General features: G+C 41.0%; 1 protein-coding gene across 3 annotated transcripts in view; it reads left to right on the forward strand.

Annotated features, from left to right (window-relative positions):
* PLA2G4A (phospholipase A2 group IVA) overlaps window positions 1–16,347 on the forward strand; it is a 129,833-nt gene that overhangs the window by 30,604 nt on the left and 82,882 nt on the right. For all 3 annotated transcript variants that reach the window (XM_038414861.2, XM_043490706.1, XM_043490705.1), the window contains exons 2-3: window positions 1,652–1,810; window positions 8,792–8,873. In XM_038414861.2, the coding sequence (XP_038270789.1) occupies window positions 1,778–1,810; window positions 8,792–8,873 (115 nt within the window). In that variant the 5' untranslated portion in view covers window positions 1,652–1,777. The remainder of the gene's footprint in view (window positions 1–1,651; window positions 1,811–8,791; window positions 8,874–16,347) is intronic.

The raw sequence follows: 16,347 nt of genomic DNA on the forward strand, positions 1-16,347 counted from the left end.
GCCCACTTGTGTGACAGTGACAAATTTGACTGACCTGAATGAAAAAATGATTTGAATGATCTTTCTACTGCAGTTAATTTAGTCCATATTAAAATAAGGATATGAAAAGATGTATTTGTGCATTGGGGGGTCTTAGAATTAAACCAAGTATGAATAGATATTTCCTCTCAGTTATATAGAGAGATCATTCTTTCCTCTCTCTTAGGGATTGAGCTGCCTCAGCATTAAAAATATGAATGAAATTACATTAATCCCTGTCTTTCTGATTCAGATGGCCTTAATTTTTCACACAATGCATTGCAGAACAAGTTATTGAGTTTAACAGGTATAAAGAAGAGATTTAACTTTTGTATAAACAACAAAAATATCCAAAATCTTACAGTAAGTATTAAAGTATGTACCAAGAGTTTTGGAAGGGATATAAACTCTTATTCTTCAGGGCTTTTGGCAATCTCTAACTATGGCAATTCCTAAATTAATATTACAGTGGCTTCTTTTTGTTTGGCTCAGTGCTCGTGTATAAAAAATATTTTTGGGGGGGAGGGAGAAAAAGGGAGGGTTGTATGGCCCCAGTTGACATCCTATTGACTTGAGTAGAGCTCTGTACTAATTGCAATGAAAACTGTTGCTGCTAGTTCATAGTTGCAATGGAAATCTAGAAAGGAGCAATATTGTGCCAGCTAAGGTAGCTGCTGAATAGCTGCAGTAATCCATTAATTTTTGGTTATTTCTTCTCTCTTTTTAGATGTGGTTATATAAGACCTTGGGAATGTGTGATTTGAGCTGAAGTTTGCCAAAAGCAAAGGTGGTGGTAGAGACATTAAAATGGCTTGATGGGAACCACTAATTACCTCCAAAGAATTGCAGAGTTCTTTGTACTGCAAACGTCCAATTGTCCTGCTGGCTACCTCCTTAAGGTAGCTCTTCAGCTCCGCCCCACTGCCTGCCTTTTCTGCCCTGGCCTCCTCAGGAGGCAGGATGCTTCACAGAGCATCCAGAACCACCAGGGGAGTGTGCATGCTTCACCATCTCTTTGAATGGCCAGGTTTGCTCTGCCCTTTTTGGGGCAACTTGTACCTTTTAGTGTGCATGCAGGACACAGCTCTGGCATTTCCCTTGTGCAGAGGAAAGGCCTGCATATGTCCTTTTCTCTCACACTCCTGTGCACCTGCCTAAGGCAAAAACTGGCTTCTAACAAGGAACCAAGTGTACACACAGTAGCTACCGAGAATTTGCATAAGAACATTAAGAAAACTGTTAGCTAAATGATTGAACTGTATCTTAAATAATATTTATAGCTAGTATATGAACATACATAACTGATGCTTCTAATTGTACTGTACTGTTTCATTAATTTGTAAGGCTGCAAGAATATGAGAAACACTTTGATACATGACATGCTGGATAATTGCAGCTGAGCAAAGCATTCACTTGCATTAGGGTGGGTGGAATCGCATGAGAAACATGGCTAATCAAGGTTATACTGGGTTGAAATCTTTATATCCTCAACTTATCTCAAAATTCAGGTCTTCATTAAAAGTTTGAATTTTGGGAACCCTTTTCAACCTAGGTGGTTACTCTGCTATATTAGAAAATATATTTTAGAAGGAAAATGTTGTTTTTAACCACGGGTCATTTGTTCATTATGCAGTGATGAAAGGAGCTGTGGTATTACAGTCCGCTTTGGAAACACGTTGAAGTCTGTCCATTGTGAAATTGGATCCGAAAAGAACAAGCTCTTTGACTGTGATACCTGCATATAAGATCTGAACTGAAAATGTCCTGGATAGAGCCATTTCAACACATTACAGTGAGTACATTTGACTTTCCTGTGCATATTGTATTGTGCATCATCTACTGCAAGTAGTTACTGTCAATAACCGTATAGTGTTGGTATCATCATGAAACTTGAAAGACTCTTAATATAAGCTGGGGTGAATTAAGAATAGATTTGGGAGAATTTTATTTCAAATAAATGTTGATAGATATTTTTGATGTTTTTGTAAAATTTTCAAAAGCTCCCAAGGGTATGTCTACACTGCAGATGGAGGTGAGCCTCACAGCCTGGGTAGACAGACTAGCACTAGCTTGGCTCGAACTAGCATGCTAAATATAGCATCATGGACGTGACACCAGTGAAGGCTCAGGCTAGCTACCAGAGCTGGAGCCTCTGCACCTAACTCACCTTTGAAACTAGAACTTATGCTTCTGTGTCATACAGGCACTTTTCAAATATTGCCCTTGGACACTAATTGTAAACTATCATAATTTCAATGATTTTTGGAGTCAAGACTCATAAACAGTTCAGTCATACGGTGCTTTGATAATTTGATAGCTATATTGCCTCCTATTAATATTCTCATGAATTGATTGTCAGATAGAATTGAGAGCAGAAGAGTTCACCAATTTTCTACAGATGCAACACCAAATGTGTTTAACTTTCTCTTAAAAGTGATTTTTCTCGCAATCTTGACGGGTGTGATAAATCGAAAATAATTTAACACCTAAACAAAAGACTATTGAAGTCAAGGGAAGGCCATTACTGAATCCTCCAATTTCACCAACAAACTTAGTCTATAAATAACTAAAACTTTGCACATTGAACAATGGAATCACAAATCCCATCTGAACTGGAATCAGTAACAAGCAGGATGTGTTCGTAAGATCACACATTGTTTGTAACTCTGTTTGGGAAACCTATTACAGCAGGAAAAGCAGTGTGTGTTCAGAGGTAGTTACTAATATACTTGTCATAATGTTGAACTTCTAAGTTTCTAAAATATAGTACGTGTTTCCTTGAAATGATCTCTTATCAACTATGTGGTTTCTCCCCCTATAGTCATATCCTTTAAATGAGTCTGCAGCCAACGGATGTCAAGCACATGTTTTATTCACGCTGAAGCTTTGTGAAGTCTGTTGTGATGCCAGTCTCAGGTTGGCAGGCCGCATTATTTAATAGAGTTTAAAATGGCCTGCCAACTCTGAAGATCACTGTTTGTAATCGGATGGCTAGTATGTATGTGTATCGCTGCCTTCTCCTGGATGGAAAGTTACACCTGCTCAAATATCTGTGAGGCAGCTAGCTGTTTGAGGTATTCGCAACAAAACAAAACATGCCCAATTTAAAGTATCTGAGTAGCTCCTTGAGGTCAGTGGGATTACTCATGTGCTTAAAATTAAGCACATGCTTTAGAACTTCATTGAATCAGGGCATTAGATTATATTTTATTTAGCTGCTCAGAGAAGTTGGTTGGACTGCTGTCATGGGACAGAAATATAATGGGAAAGTGCAGTTTTTAAAACAAAAGGTAGTTAAACTCCTCCTCTCCTGTTGAACCATAGTTCATTGTCAATAAAAGAGTTCATAGGAATTAAAATGAGACATCATTTTCATGAATTTTTGATTGAAAATATGAAATTTCATAGAAAAGATTAATCAAAATCCTGAACTTAGGGAGTAATCTTTTCCCAGTTTTTAAATGTTGTCCCTTTTTTCTTTTTCATGAAAGCCCCACATAAATAGAAGGGGAAATTGACTGACTGAGTTGAGTTATTGAGTTTACAGGAAGATAGTGAAACTCATTGCACTGTTAGAAGCACAGACATTAGAGAAATCACTTTGCTTCCTAAAAAAAGAAAAGGAGGACTTGTGGCACCTTAGAGACTAACAAATTTATTTGAGCATAAGCTTTAGTGAGCTACAGCTCACTTCATCGGATGAGTGGGGGGAAAAACCTTTTGCAGTGATAGTCAAGGTGGGCCATTTCCAGCAGTTGACAAGAACGTCTGAGGAACAGCCGGGGGAGGGGGAGATAAACATGGGGAAATAGTTTTACTTTGTGTAATGACCCATCCACTCCCAGTCAACTGCTGGAAATGGCCCACCTTGATTCCCCCCACTCTCCTGCTAGTAATAGCTTATCTTACACACTGTAAGGAGAGTGATCAGGAATGGTAACATTCATTGTTTCATGTTCTCTGTGTATATAAATCTCCCCACTGTATTTTCCACTGAATGCATTCGATGAAGTGAGCTGTAGCTCATGAAAGCTTATGCTCAAATAAATTTTAGTCTCTAAGGTGCCACAAGTACTCCTTTTCTTTTTGCGGATACAAACTAACACAGCTGCTACTCTGAAACCTGTCGTTTTCCTCCCTGTAACTTTCTCCAGTTATATTAATGTTTAGGTGTTGATTGAAAGAATAATAATAGGTAAAATATACAGCCTTGAGTGTGGATTTTTTTACAGTGTCCCTTTGAAAGAAGGAACTGTACTTTATAAAAGTTGTTTAAACAAAACAATCTCTTTCCTCCCTAGCCCAATTATCTGCTTAAATTTCCTATTTGGTACCAAGGAATTAAAAAATGTTGTTATACAATAGAACACTTTGAAGTATGTTTTGTGCATGGTTACATCTTGTCTTCAGATTAAATTATGTGACTCAGCATCCCCATGAGTGAATGGTATTAGGCACCTTTAAAAACAATATGAAACCTTTTGAATTTCTCACCAGGCACAGAAGATTCTTACTCAAAACCAGTTCACTTTACCCAACAGTTTTAGTGAAACTTGAGTGCACTGTTCCGATTCCCAGGATAATGGTAGTTAAGTGAAATGTAATCAAACTTTTTTTTTAAAAGGGAATAGTGAATAATTGTCACTTACTTGCCTCATATGTAAGAGAGAGGAAGTAAGTTAACAGGAAGGACAGGAAGACATTAAGACGAGAGACAGAAAAGATAAGCTAAGAGTTGTAAGAAAGAGAGAGGAGTGTGTGTGTGTGTGTGTGTGTGTGTGTGTGTGTGTGTGTGTTGTGTGTGTGGAGAATGAGGTGCCAAGAGATGGCTGTGAGTGTATTCATGACAATTTTATACTTGTATGTACTCAGTGTTAGCCGCACAAAATTCTCTGTTACTCACACACACAAGGGCACCCACCTTTACCCAGTTCCTAGGGCACAAAGCATAACCCTCTTAATTTAGGCACCCTCACCCTTACCCAGTTCCTAAGGCTCCGGGTGAAAAGCACCTAAAGTTACCCCTTCATGGGCTCCAGGCTCTACTCCTCTGTGGGCTCCAGGCTTTACTCCTTCATGAGCTCTGGGCAAACACCCTTTCCCTGTTGACTAAGAGCAAACACCCTTTCCCTGGGCTTAATCAGGGCTTAATCTTTTGTGGGTTTACAGGGTCTTTTATCAGTGAAAGAGCCTTACACAGTAATATACTACACAACCTCTATTTATTAGCAATCACCAAAACCAGAATTCACACACTACACATACAGTGCTCACCACTCCCGATGAACTTTTCTTGATGGCCAATCAGGATCAGGTCCATCTGGGGGATTCCAGTTTCTGCATGGTATCATTGGCGGAGTGTTGAGGTCTGGCAGCTCTGATCTTTGAGGCTGTGTCCTGGAGTTGTTTCTCAAATAAATTCCTTTTGGACCCCAGTTTATATAGTGAAATTTGAGCCCTGTTTAGCTGTACCTTAACCAATCATTATACTAAAATTTTTCTAACTAATCCGAACATAGTGTAACAAAATTCTCTAACCAATCCTACCCCACCACCTTAATTTATGCCTAGCAAAATTAATTATGTAACAGACAGAAACAAGTAAATAACCAGACAGAGACCATACAGAAACAATGAGTAAGTGGGGACCATAATGACACAACAATAAAGAAATGAGGATTTCATAACCACAACTATTGATAAGTGATTTCTTAACAGGTAGAATGCTATCAAACTAAGTTTTCTTTCACCACCCTAAGATCTGTATCTTTATCTGGTGATAGTGGGTGCCATTAGGACGGTGTCTCCTTCTTAACAAGTTGATACTACATTGTTTACATGTAATTTAGATAGAATGTGAAGATTGACTTCCTGCTTTTAGCTTATGATTGCTGTCTCTCCAAATATGGCTGCTATTGCTTAGCCAAAGAACAAGGCCTCAAACCTTACAACAGAGTGGACTGAGCCATCAGAAGGAGAATATTCCTGGCAGAATACCTGTGACTCGTATAATCCATCCAGGTGGCCTGTATGATTGAGTGATTTCCTCCCTGCTTTTCCACTGGAGAGGTTTAGTTAGTTTTGCAGGAGAAAGAGGAATTGAGGTATAATTGTCAAAAACCCCTAAGTAATTTAGGAGATTAAGTCCCATCTTCAAAAATGGCACTTTTGAACATGGGAATTAGGCTTCTAAATTACTTAATGGCTTTTGATAACTTTATCCTCGGTGTCTAAGGCCCAGGTTTTTAGAGGTATTTAGAAGTTCCTTTGCTCGCTATTGCAAGGCCTAAATGACTTGTATAGTTAAGTTCCATTTTCAGAAATGACTTAAGCACGTTGGAGACTCAGTCCCTTTGACTTTTAATGTCCATCCTTCCTCTCTGCTCCTGGGTATTTGGTTCTCTAGAGTAATGACCTCCAAAAAGACAAATGTCTCTAGCAGTGGAGATCTGTGGGTGGGTTTATGTATTGTGGGCTGCTGCTTTTAATTATAACCCTATCTGTAAAAGAGCATCCATAAAAAAACACCACATTATAAAACAGATGTTGTTCAGCAGACCTGAGTCCTGTGGAAGTAGAATATACTAATTAACTGGTTTGTAAAGTATCGTCAAGAAGCAAACAAAAACTGAGAGGCAGCAATGAAAGAAGTTTTCCCTGTCCTTCCCCAACTATCTTGTAAAACTGCTCGATAAACTGTAAATGTCAAAATGACAAGGAGAAGTTATGTTTTTCTTTTACTTTTAAGCCTTGGCGCCTGGGAGGCAAAAAGCACTGGGCATGCTAAAACTTACTTCTAGGGTATGTCTTCACCACAGAGTTAGCGTAAGCTCTTATGTGGGTGTTTCTCCAATCCTCTTTGCTTCCACACCCTGTTATCTGAGTTTGGCATTACTTTTAATCTGGGCTCGCTGGCACAGTGTGAGGTATGGGTTAGAACCTGGGTCCTGCTTTCACTCGCCTTGGTAACCTCACTTTGCAGTGAGGGCATTGGTTAAATCATTCAAGTGTTGGTGGTCCTTCAATGCCCTCCCACAATTCCCTGTGTGCCCAGAAGGACAGACAAGTTTTTCCACAATCCATTGTCAAGGAATCATAGGGCAGCTCAGCTTATTGCAGCACAGAGAACTATGGGTTATGCCTCAGAAGTCCTAGTGAGACACATGGAGGAGTGCAGCACTGGAGAGAACACAGTAATTTGGGGATGGCTTTGTGGTGTGGCTTCTCACACCCAGGCTAAGCTAACTTGGCTGATGAAACCTGGGTGCTGATCCGCTGGGCTAACTCTGTAGTGAAGACATATTCCTGGAGTCACTCTGAATGCTCTCTCATTTTGTTTTGTCATTGTGGTCTGGCTTCATACTGCTGACTGCTAGGAGGAGCATGTGTTGCCTACTGAGGCTACTGAGTTTTTGTCTATTCTCCCTGACTCACAGTTACCTAGTTGTTCGCTAGTCAGATTTGCCATCTGAAAGTCACTGTCTTAAGAAACCAATGCAGAGAATTAATGATAGTGCTTACAGGGACTGTCATTTATCATAAGTTTGTATAGTGGCTAGCATAATGAGGCCCAACCTTATTGTGGTCTTTAAACACTACTATCATATAAATGTAAAATAATAATGCAGTATACATTGTTTCATCAGTAGCTCTCAATGCACCTCACAAAGGGGCTATGTATCATTATTCCTGTTTTACAGATGGAAAGCTAAGTCACAGGCATATGTAAGTGATTTTATATGAGGGCACACCGGAGTCTGTGACAGAGCCAGGAACGGAATTTAGTCTCCAACTCCCAGACTTGTGCTTTGTTGCCCATATGTGTATCGGTTATAAATTATTTAGGTTGGGAGCCATGCATTCTGTTCTCTACATTGTCATACACAATGATGATGCTCCTAAAATATGGAACAGGCTTTCAGTGCCACAATATAACAGGGATGGGCAAATTGGAGGGCTAGATGGATGAAATAAGAACAGACCTGAACCAGATTTTGAGGTTCAGCAAAATTCAGTTAAGCCTGTCGCTTTTTTCCTCCTATTTTCATGTCTCTAGACTTCCTGGTTCCATTCAGACACTATGGCATTGGGAGTGCTGACATACCATGAGAGAGGTTTCTGTTGAAATGTTCAGGGTCTAAAAAAAAAACAGGAAGTCCCTGAGATTGCATGAGATTCTAACTTCTGGGAGCATAACTGATTTGGTGAACTTTTATGTTCACTCTTCACTGTTACTCTACTAGGGTCTCTTTACACTCTGAATTTTGATACATGCTGGACATATACACTCTGTATGCATAACTATATGCATACAGTATATGCACAATATACATGTATATATTCAGCAACATTATTTAGGTATAATTGTATCATTTTTATTGTTGAAAGGGAGTTACAAACACAAACTGAAATAAAACATCTTGCATAGTAGCTTTTCACTTCTTGGTAAGCTGTCACTGACTAATTTAAATGCCTCATAGCAGGTACCAAGCTTGGAGAGGAGGAGTGTTATATACTGAAACTAAAATTTAAAAAAAGCATGTGAGGGAAAACATGTTGTGTAGGAGTGGCTGAGGGACCATCAGGCTATGTGTAATGCATTGTCTGAACTTTCAGTAAAGCTACAAGACATTAAAGGGTGCATTTCTCTTACATTTTGAATGGGGATTTTCCTTTTTGCTGCTCCTTGGACAAATGAAAGCTATTTTGACAATTTATTTCTGTTTTTGGAGTTTTATTTCCTGTTTTTAACCACATGCCATTTGATTTCCAGGTGGAACACCAGTATTCACACAAATTAATTGTAACAGTATTGAAAGCCACAAATGTTACAAAAGGGGCTTTCGGTGATATGCGTGAGTATTACTGTTATTGATTCACCAATCTTCATTTCTCACCTATTCAGTTGTTTCTTCTCAGAATGTGGGAGCATTCTAAGCTTGTCATGTATTAGCAGTACATGACATTGGTATTGTCTCTCTAGTTTTGCTAATGCCAAGGAATTGCTGTTTAAACATATTTACTTTGTCATTGTTCACTCATATTAGTTCACATGGCACTTTTGCCTCTTCTCCCACATTTGACCCCAAAAGAGATGAATGAGTGAGTTGTATGCTGCTAGCAGCACCTAGAATAAGTCAGTGGCTGAGTTGGAAGTGAGTTCTCAATGTAAAGAAACTGGGGGTTGTCGTGTCTTCAAAAGGTTGCAGTTTGGTGAAAGACTTAAAAAAAAAAAAAAAAAAAAAAAAAAAAAGAGAGAGAGAAACCCAAAGCCCTGCTGATTCAGTACAGAGCCATAAAGCAACTTGCACTATGAAGAATTATATCTGGCAACAACATTATTGCTACTTACTCTGTGCCTGTGTTTCTACAGACACAGTTGCAGAACAGGAAGCTGCTAGGAATGATGACCCATGAAAAACATCAGCAGTTTTAAGAAAGTATCTGCTTATTCCAAAAAAAGGTGTCAGCTTCTCATGTTTTTGCTTCTTTGGCTATGACTGTGCTATTATCGGGTCATGTCTCCCTTCACTTGCTGTCCCCTGAAGTTCATCACAGGGGTCACTGCTTGGGCTGATATTGCAGCCTTCAGTCTACCTGAATGACTGTGGCCCCTAGGTTGCTCCTCTGCAGGGTTTTTTTTGTTAAAGCAGTTGTCTCTTCCCCTGCACTCTTCAGTAAACCCCCCTCATGTTACACTGGAGCTAGTGCAAGGCTTCTCTGCAGCCTATCTCCTTGTGCAGTGGAACCTTGGCAGTTCCTCTGCGTTTGGAGTCCTCCTGACAGTGTTTTATGCACTGTTGTTGCAAGTGACACTTAAGATCACAATAACTGAAAGGAATTAGAGAATAAATATCTGCCACCACTTCTCATTTTTACTTTTACTTTTTTCTCCAAACTCTTCCCCTCACAAGACAACAGCATTTTGTTTCACTGTTTTCTCTGTATATTATGCAGTCAGTCTCTCCAGTATGTGTGGGTCTTTCAGACTGTAACAAGGGACATTTGCAAAACATAGGAAAAAGTGATTGATAAACCACTCAGGTTCCAGTGTAGTGCCTGCAACTTATTAATATTTTTTACTTGTTCTGTGGTAGCTCCTAGCAGCACCACATGAGGATTTGGGCCACTGATGCTAGGCCCCGAACACATCTTACTTTTTGAAAATGACTACATTTCAGGTTGACTGGGCCCCTTAAGTTGGCTGACCTTGTCGGGCCTTGCATTCCACTCAACAGTGTTTCTCTGTTTGGATGTTTGTCTCTAATGCAAAATTTTTGAATGTTCCATCTGATCAATCCCCAATTTTCAGGGAATGTGCTAGGCATCAGTGAGCAGAATTGGATTGATGTTGGTGGAAAAAAGGGGAAACACCTGGGATACCTGACATTTGGTTAGCAGACCAAGCATCTTCAGTCACCTCTGTAATTGTCTATAGACGAAACGACAGGATGATAGAAGTCATTAAGAGATTCCAGTATAAGACCACCTTCCATGTCCCCTGTGGCAATTCTGCCAATACTGTTTAAAACTGCTGACATCCTGAAATAGAAAAAAAAGAGCAAAGAAATAAGAGAACAAGAATGGTGGTGTGGGGATGATGGGGGTGCACCCTGAGTCCCTGGTATAGAGGGGAGAATGGGGAGAAATAGAAGGGTTCACAAAGTCGTGGAGTTGGAGGGGTGAATGGGTGACCCCTGGCATGGGAAGGAAGAGGGAATGGGCGGGCACATAGATTCCCTGGGATGGGAGGAATGGGGGGCACACAAAGACAGAAATAAAGGTAAAGGTGGTGGAGTAGCATTGCATATCAAAGATGAGTAGAATGTAAAGAAATAAGAAGCGATGGAAGGGATAAGACTGAGTCCGTCTGGGCAAAAATCACATCGGGGAAGAAAACTACTAGAGCCTCCCCTGTGATAGTGCTTGGGGTTTGCTATAGACCGCCGGGATCTAATTTGGATATGGATAGAGCCCTTTTTAATGTCTTTATTAAAGTAAATACTAATGGAAACTGTGTGATCATGGGAGACTTTAACTTCCCAGATATAGACTGGAGGACCAGTGCTAGCAATAATAATAGGGCTCAGATTTTCCTAGATGCAATAGCTGATGGATTCCTTCATCAAGTAGTTGCTGAATCGACTAGAGGGGATGCCATTTTAAATTTGGTTTTGGTGAGTAGTGAGGACCTCACAGAAGAAGTGGTTGTAGGGGACAATCTTGGTTCAAGTGATCATGAGCTAATTCAGTTCAAACTGAATGGAAGGACAAACAAAAATAAATCTGACTAGGGTTTTTGATTTCAAAAGGGCTGACTTTCAAAAATTAAGGAAATGAGTTAGGTAAGTGGATTGGACTGAAGAACTTATGGATCTGAAGGCAGAGGAGGCCTGGGATTACTTTAAATCAAAGCTGCAGAAGCTATCGGAAGCCTGCATCCAAAGAAAGGGGAAAAAATTCATAGGAAGGAGTTGTAGACCAAGCTGGATGAACAAGCACTCAGAGGGGTGATTAAGAAAAAAGCAGAAAACATACAGGGAGTAGAAGATGGGAGGGATCAGCAAGGAAAGCTACCTTATTGAGGTTAGAACATATAGGGATAAAGTAAGACAGGATACGTCAAGTAGAGTTGGACCTTGCAAACGGAATTAAAACCAATAGTAAAAGGTTCTATAGCCATATAAATAAGAAGAAAACAAAGAAAGAAGAAGGTGGGACCGCTAAACACTGAGGATGGAGTGGAGGTTAAAGATAATCTAGGCATGGCCCAATATCTAAACAAATACTTTGCCTCAGTCTTTAATAAGGCTAATGAGGATCTTGGGGATAATAGTAGCATGACAAATGGGAATGAGGATATGGAGGTAGATATTACCATATCTGAGGTAGAAGTGAAACTTGAACAGCTTAATGGTACTAAATCAGGGGGCCCAGATAATCTTCATCAAAGAATATTAAAGGAATTGGCACATGAAATTGCAAACCCATTAGCAAGAATTTTTAATGAATCTGTAAACTCAGGGATTGTACCGTATAATTGGAGCATTGCTAACATAGTTCCTATCTTTAAGAAAGGAAAAAAAAGTGATCCGGGTAACTACAGGCCTGTTAGTTTGACATCTGTAGTATGGAAGGCCTTGGAAAAAAATTTGAAGGAAAAAATAGTTAAGGACATTGAAGTCAATGGTAAATGGGACAAAATACAACATGGTTTTACAAAGGTAGATTGTGCCAAACCAACCTGATCTCCTTCTTTGAGAATGTAACAGATTTTTTAGACAAAGGAAACGCAGTGGATCTAATTTACCTAGATTTCAGTAAGGCGTTTGATAGTGTGCCACATGGGGAATTATTAGTTAAATTGGAAAAGATGGGGATCAATATGAAAATTGAAAGGTGGATAAGGAGTTGGTTAACAGGGAGACTACAGCAAGTCCTACTGAAAGGTGAACTGTCAGGCTGGAGGGAGGTTACCAGTGGAGTTCCTCAGGGATCGGTTTTGGGACCAATTTTATTTAATCTTTTTACTACCGATCTCGGCACAAAGTGTGCTAATAAAGTTTGCAGATGATACAAAGCTGGGAGGTATTGCCAATTTAGAGAGAGACCGGGATATCATACAGGAAGATCTGGATGACCTTGTAAACTGGAGTAATAGTAATAGGATGAAATTTAATAGTGAGAAGTGTAAGGTCATGCATTTAGGGATTAATAACAAGAATTTTAGTTATAAGCTGGGGACGCATCACTTGGAAGTAACAGAGGAGGAGAAGGGCCTTGGATTATTGGTTGATCACAGGACGAGTATGAGCTGCCAATATGATATGGCCATGAAAAAAGCTAATGCGGTCTTGGGATGCATTAGGTGAGGTATTTCCAGTAGAGATGAGGAGGTTTTAGTACCGTTATACAAGGCACTGGTGAGACCTCACCTGGAATACTGTGTGCAGTTCAGGTCTCCCATGTTTAAGAAGGATGAATTCAAACTGGAACAGGTACAGAGAAGGGCTACTAGGATGATCCGAGGAATGGAAAACCTGTCTTATGAAAGGAGACTCGAGGAGCGTGGCTTATTTAGCCTTACCAAAAGAAGGTTGAGGGGAGATCTGATTGCTCTCTATAAATATCTCAGAGGGATAAATATCGGAGAGGGAGAGGAATTATTTAAGCTCAGTACCAATGTGGACACAAGAACAAATGGATATAAACTGGCCATCAGGAAGTTTAGACTTGAAATTAGACGAAGGTTTCTAACCATCAGAGGAGTGAAAGTTCTGGAATAGCCTTCCAAGGGAAGCAGTGGGGGCCAAAGACCTATCTGACTTTAAGATTAAACTCGATAAGTTTATGGAGGAGATGGTATGATGGGATAATATGATTTTGGCAATTAATTGATTTTTAAATATTCATGGTAAATAGGCCCAATGGCCTGTGATGGGATGTTAGATGAGGTGGGATCTGAGTTACTACAGAGAATGCTTTCCTGGGTATCTGGCTGGTGAATCTTGCCCATATGCTCAGGGTTCAGCTGATCGCCATATTTGGGGTCAGGAAGGAATTTTCCTCCAGGGCAGATTGGAAGAGGCCCTGGAGGTTTTTCGTCTTCCTCTGTAGCATGGGGCACGGGTCACTTGAGGGAGGATTCTCTGCTCCTTGAAGTCTTTAAACTAGGGTTTAATGACTTCTTCAATAGTTCAGACATAGGTGAGAGGTTTATCGCAGGAGTGGGTGGGTGAGATTCTGTGGCCTGCGTTGTGCAGGAGGTCAGACTAGATGATCATAATGGTCCCTTCTGATCTTAATATCTATGAATCTATGAAAGTTTCTGGCAGGTGGGAGAGTGGGGGATCTTGGTATGAGGGGAAGTGGAGATAGGAGGGGAATGTGGGAAATGGGGGTGCACACAGCCCCTGGAATGGGGGGAGAATGTGGGACCCTGTGATGGGTTGGGAGAGGGGCAATAGGCGGTGTGACAGGATCCCCCCGGGGTGCAGCCTGGGACTGTGGGACTGCTGTGCCCCCTGAACTCTCTCCAGCCTTGGCTGTCTCTCACAGCGCTTTGCTAATGACCAGCAGCAAACCCCTTCAGGCACTGTTATCACTCGGCACAACAGCATTTGGAGCCCCACACCCAGCTAGATAGCATGAATGCTCCCACAGCCACTCATGAATCACACAGAGAAAGGCACCAGAGTCAAATCCCCCCAGCTCCCACCACGGTACCTCAGGAATATACCGTCTTGCACTGTCCAAGACGAGCAATGCAGATTTATTAATCGGTTCATTAAGTGGACATACACTAGCCTTTGTCAAACCTGAGCAGATTGCCACACATGTCATACAAACTCACTGGTAAAGATAAACAGTAAAACAAATTTACTGACTATAAAAGGTAGATTTTTAAGTCAGTGGTGGGCAACCTGTGGCCTGTGGGCCGCACACGTCCCGTCAGGGTAATCCACTGGTGAGCTGCAAGACAGTTTGTTTACATTGACCGTTCACAGGCACAGCTGCCTGCAGCTCCCAGTGGCTGTGGTTTGCTGTTCCTGGCCAATGGGAGCTGCGGGAAGCGGCGGACAGCATATCCCTGTGGCCCACACTGTTTCCTGCAGCTCCCATTAGCCGGGAATGGCGAACCATGGCCACTGGGAGCTGTGGGTGGCCGTGCCTTCACATGGTCAATGTAAACAAACCGTCTCGCAGCCTGCCAGTGGATTACCCTGACGGGCTGCAGGTTGCCCACCACTGTTTTAAATGATATTAAGCGATAGGCGGAAGGTCAGAGTTAGTTACCAAAAGAAATGAAATAAAATATAAGCAAGTAATCTAAACTCTCAACACTATTGGACTGGGCAACAACTAGATTAAGCAGTTTTTCTCACCCCACTGGATATTGCAGTCCTTAGTATACAGATTTCACCTCTGCTGGAGTCTTGTCTTCTTCTCGGTGCCTTAGTTTCTTGCAGCATAGGTGGGGGCATGAGAAAGGGTCAAACATATGGCTACTGCCTGTTTTATACCCTCAGTCCATGTGCTTGGAAAACACAAGTCCAGGCATGTCAGCAAGGTTGAACAATTCCCCTGGTGTGACCTCATGCAGATGAGTCATTGCATGGTAGCTACCTTGCTGGACAATGGTTGTTGATGGGTTGATTGATATCCCGCCCAGGTGTTGGTTATTTTCCTTGCTGTTGCCTCTGGGGAGCTAATATCTGGCTGATCCCCCAACTTGCAATATGTTTTAGTGACCACCATACAACACAATTCTGATAACTTCATATGCATTAATGATATACATATATGGATAGAAAAATGATTTTCAGCATATCATAGCCTTTCCCCTGATACCTTACAGGGCATGCTTTATATGTAAGATCAGGATTATATAAAAATGAGGAATATGGGGTTCCAAGACACTCCCCCAAGCTATAGAATGTCAAAGGGGGCATTAAAGGGGGTTGCACACAGGGAGTTTATGGCGGGGGGTGGGGGAAATGGAGGGATCCAAAGAGCCTCTGGTGTCTGCTGTGAGTTCAGCCTACAGAAACAATTAAGTGTGCAGTATACTTTCCTATTCTTCCTCCACAGTAATGTGCCCTGGGGTATAGGAAAGTTCATACACACTGACACGTTTTTTAAAAAGATGATTAGGAAGGCTTTAAGCAAATGTTCAGATGTGGCTCTTCCACACTGTTGTTCGAGAACTCTTTGAAATAAGACAGAAGTGTGTGTGTATGAGTGAGAGAGAGGCGGGGGGGAATGGGGGGGGGGGAGAAGGATTGAGAATTATTTCTAGACTTTGCTACTTTACAGCAGTCACAAGAATCTGTGTGTACTGCCACCTATCATGATCCATGCTTTTGTAACCTTGATCCATGTCAGTCTCTTATTAGTAATCTGGTGTGTCACACCTGTTCTACATCTCTTGTATGTGAAGCTTAGTGTAAATGTTTCATGACATGTAGCAATCTGGAAGCCATTGTGCCCTACTTGTTAACCAGGGACACCCACCCGTTAGCTAGCTGAGGGTTATATTGGCAATTATGCCAGAAGCACAAGAGCTGCACTGTTAATAGCTTGTATAAAATGAACAAGATTTAGATGCCTGCCATTTAAATAATGGTGGAGCATTACATGTATTTTCCTTGCATGTTGTCTCTGTATAAAAGAAGAAGGTGAGCAGGGGATCTCCCTGCAGAGCTGTGTGAGTGGCATCTGATCATTCTTGCAATAAAGCATGGGATAACTGTTCTGAAAACCTAGGTTAATGGATGTAAGAGCCCTTGAAGATGTTTCTGAATTTTCTTCAGCATTATTATTATTGAT

The sequence above is a fragment of the Dermochelys coriacea genome, chromosome 8, assembly GCF_009764565.3.
Source record: "Dermochelys coriacea isolate rDerCor1 chromosome 8, rDerCor1.pri.v4, whole genome shotgun sequence".
Taxonomy (NCBI): Eukaryota; Metazoa; Chordata; order Testudines; family Dermochelyidae; genus Dermochelys; species Dermochelys coriacea.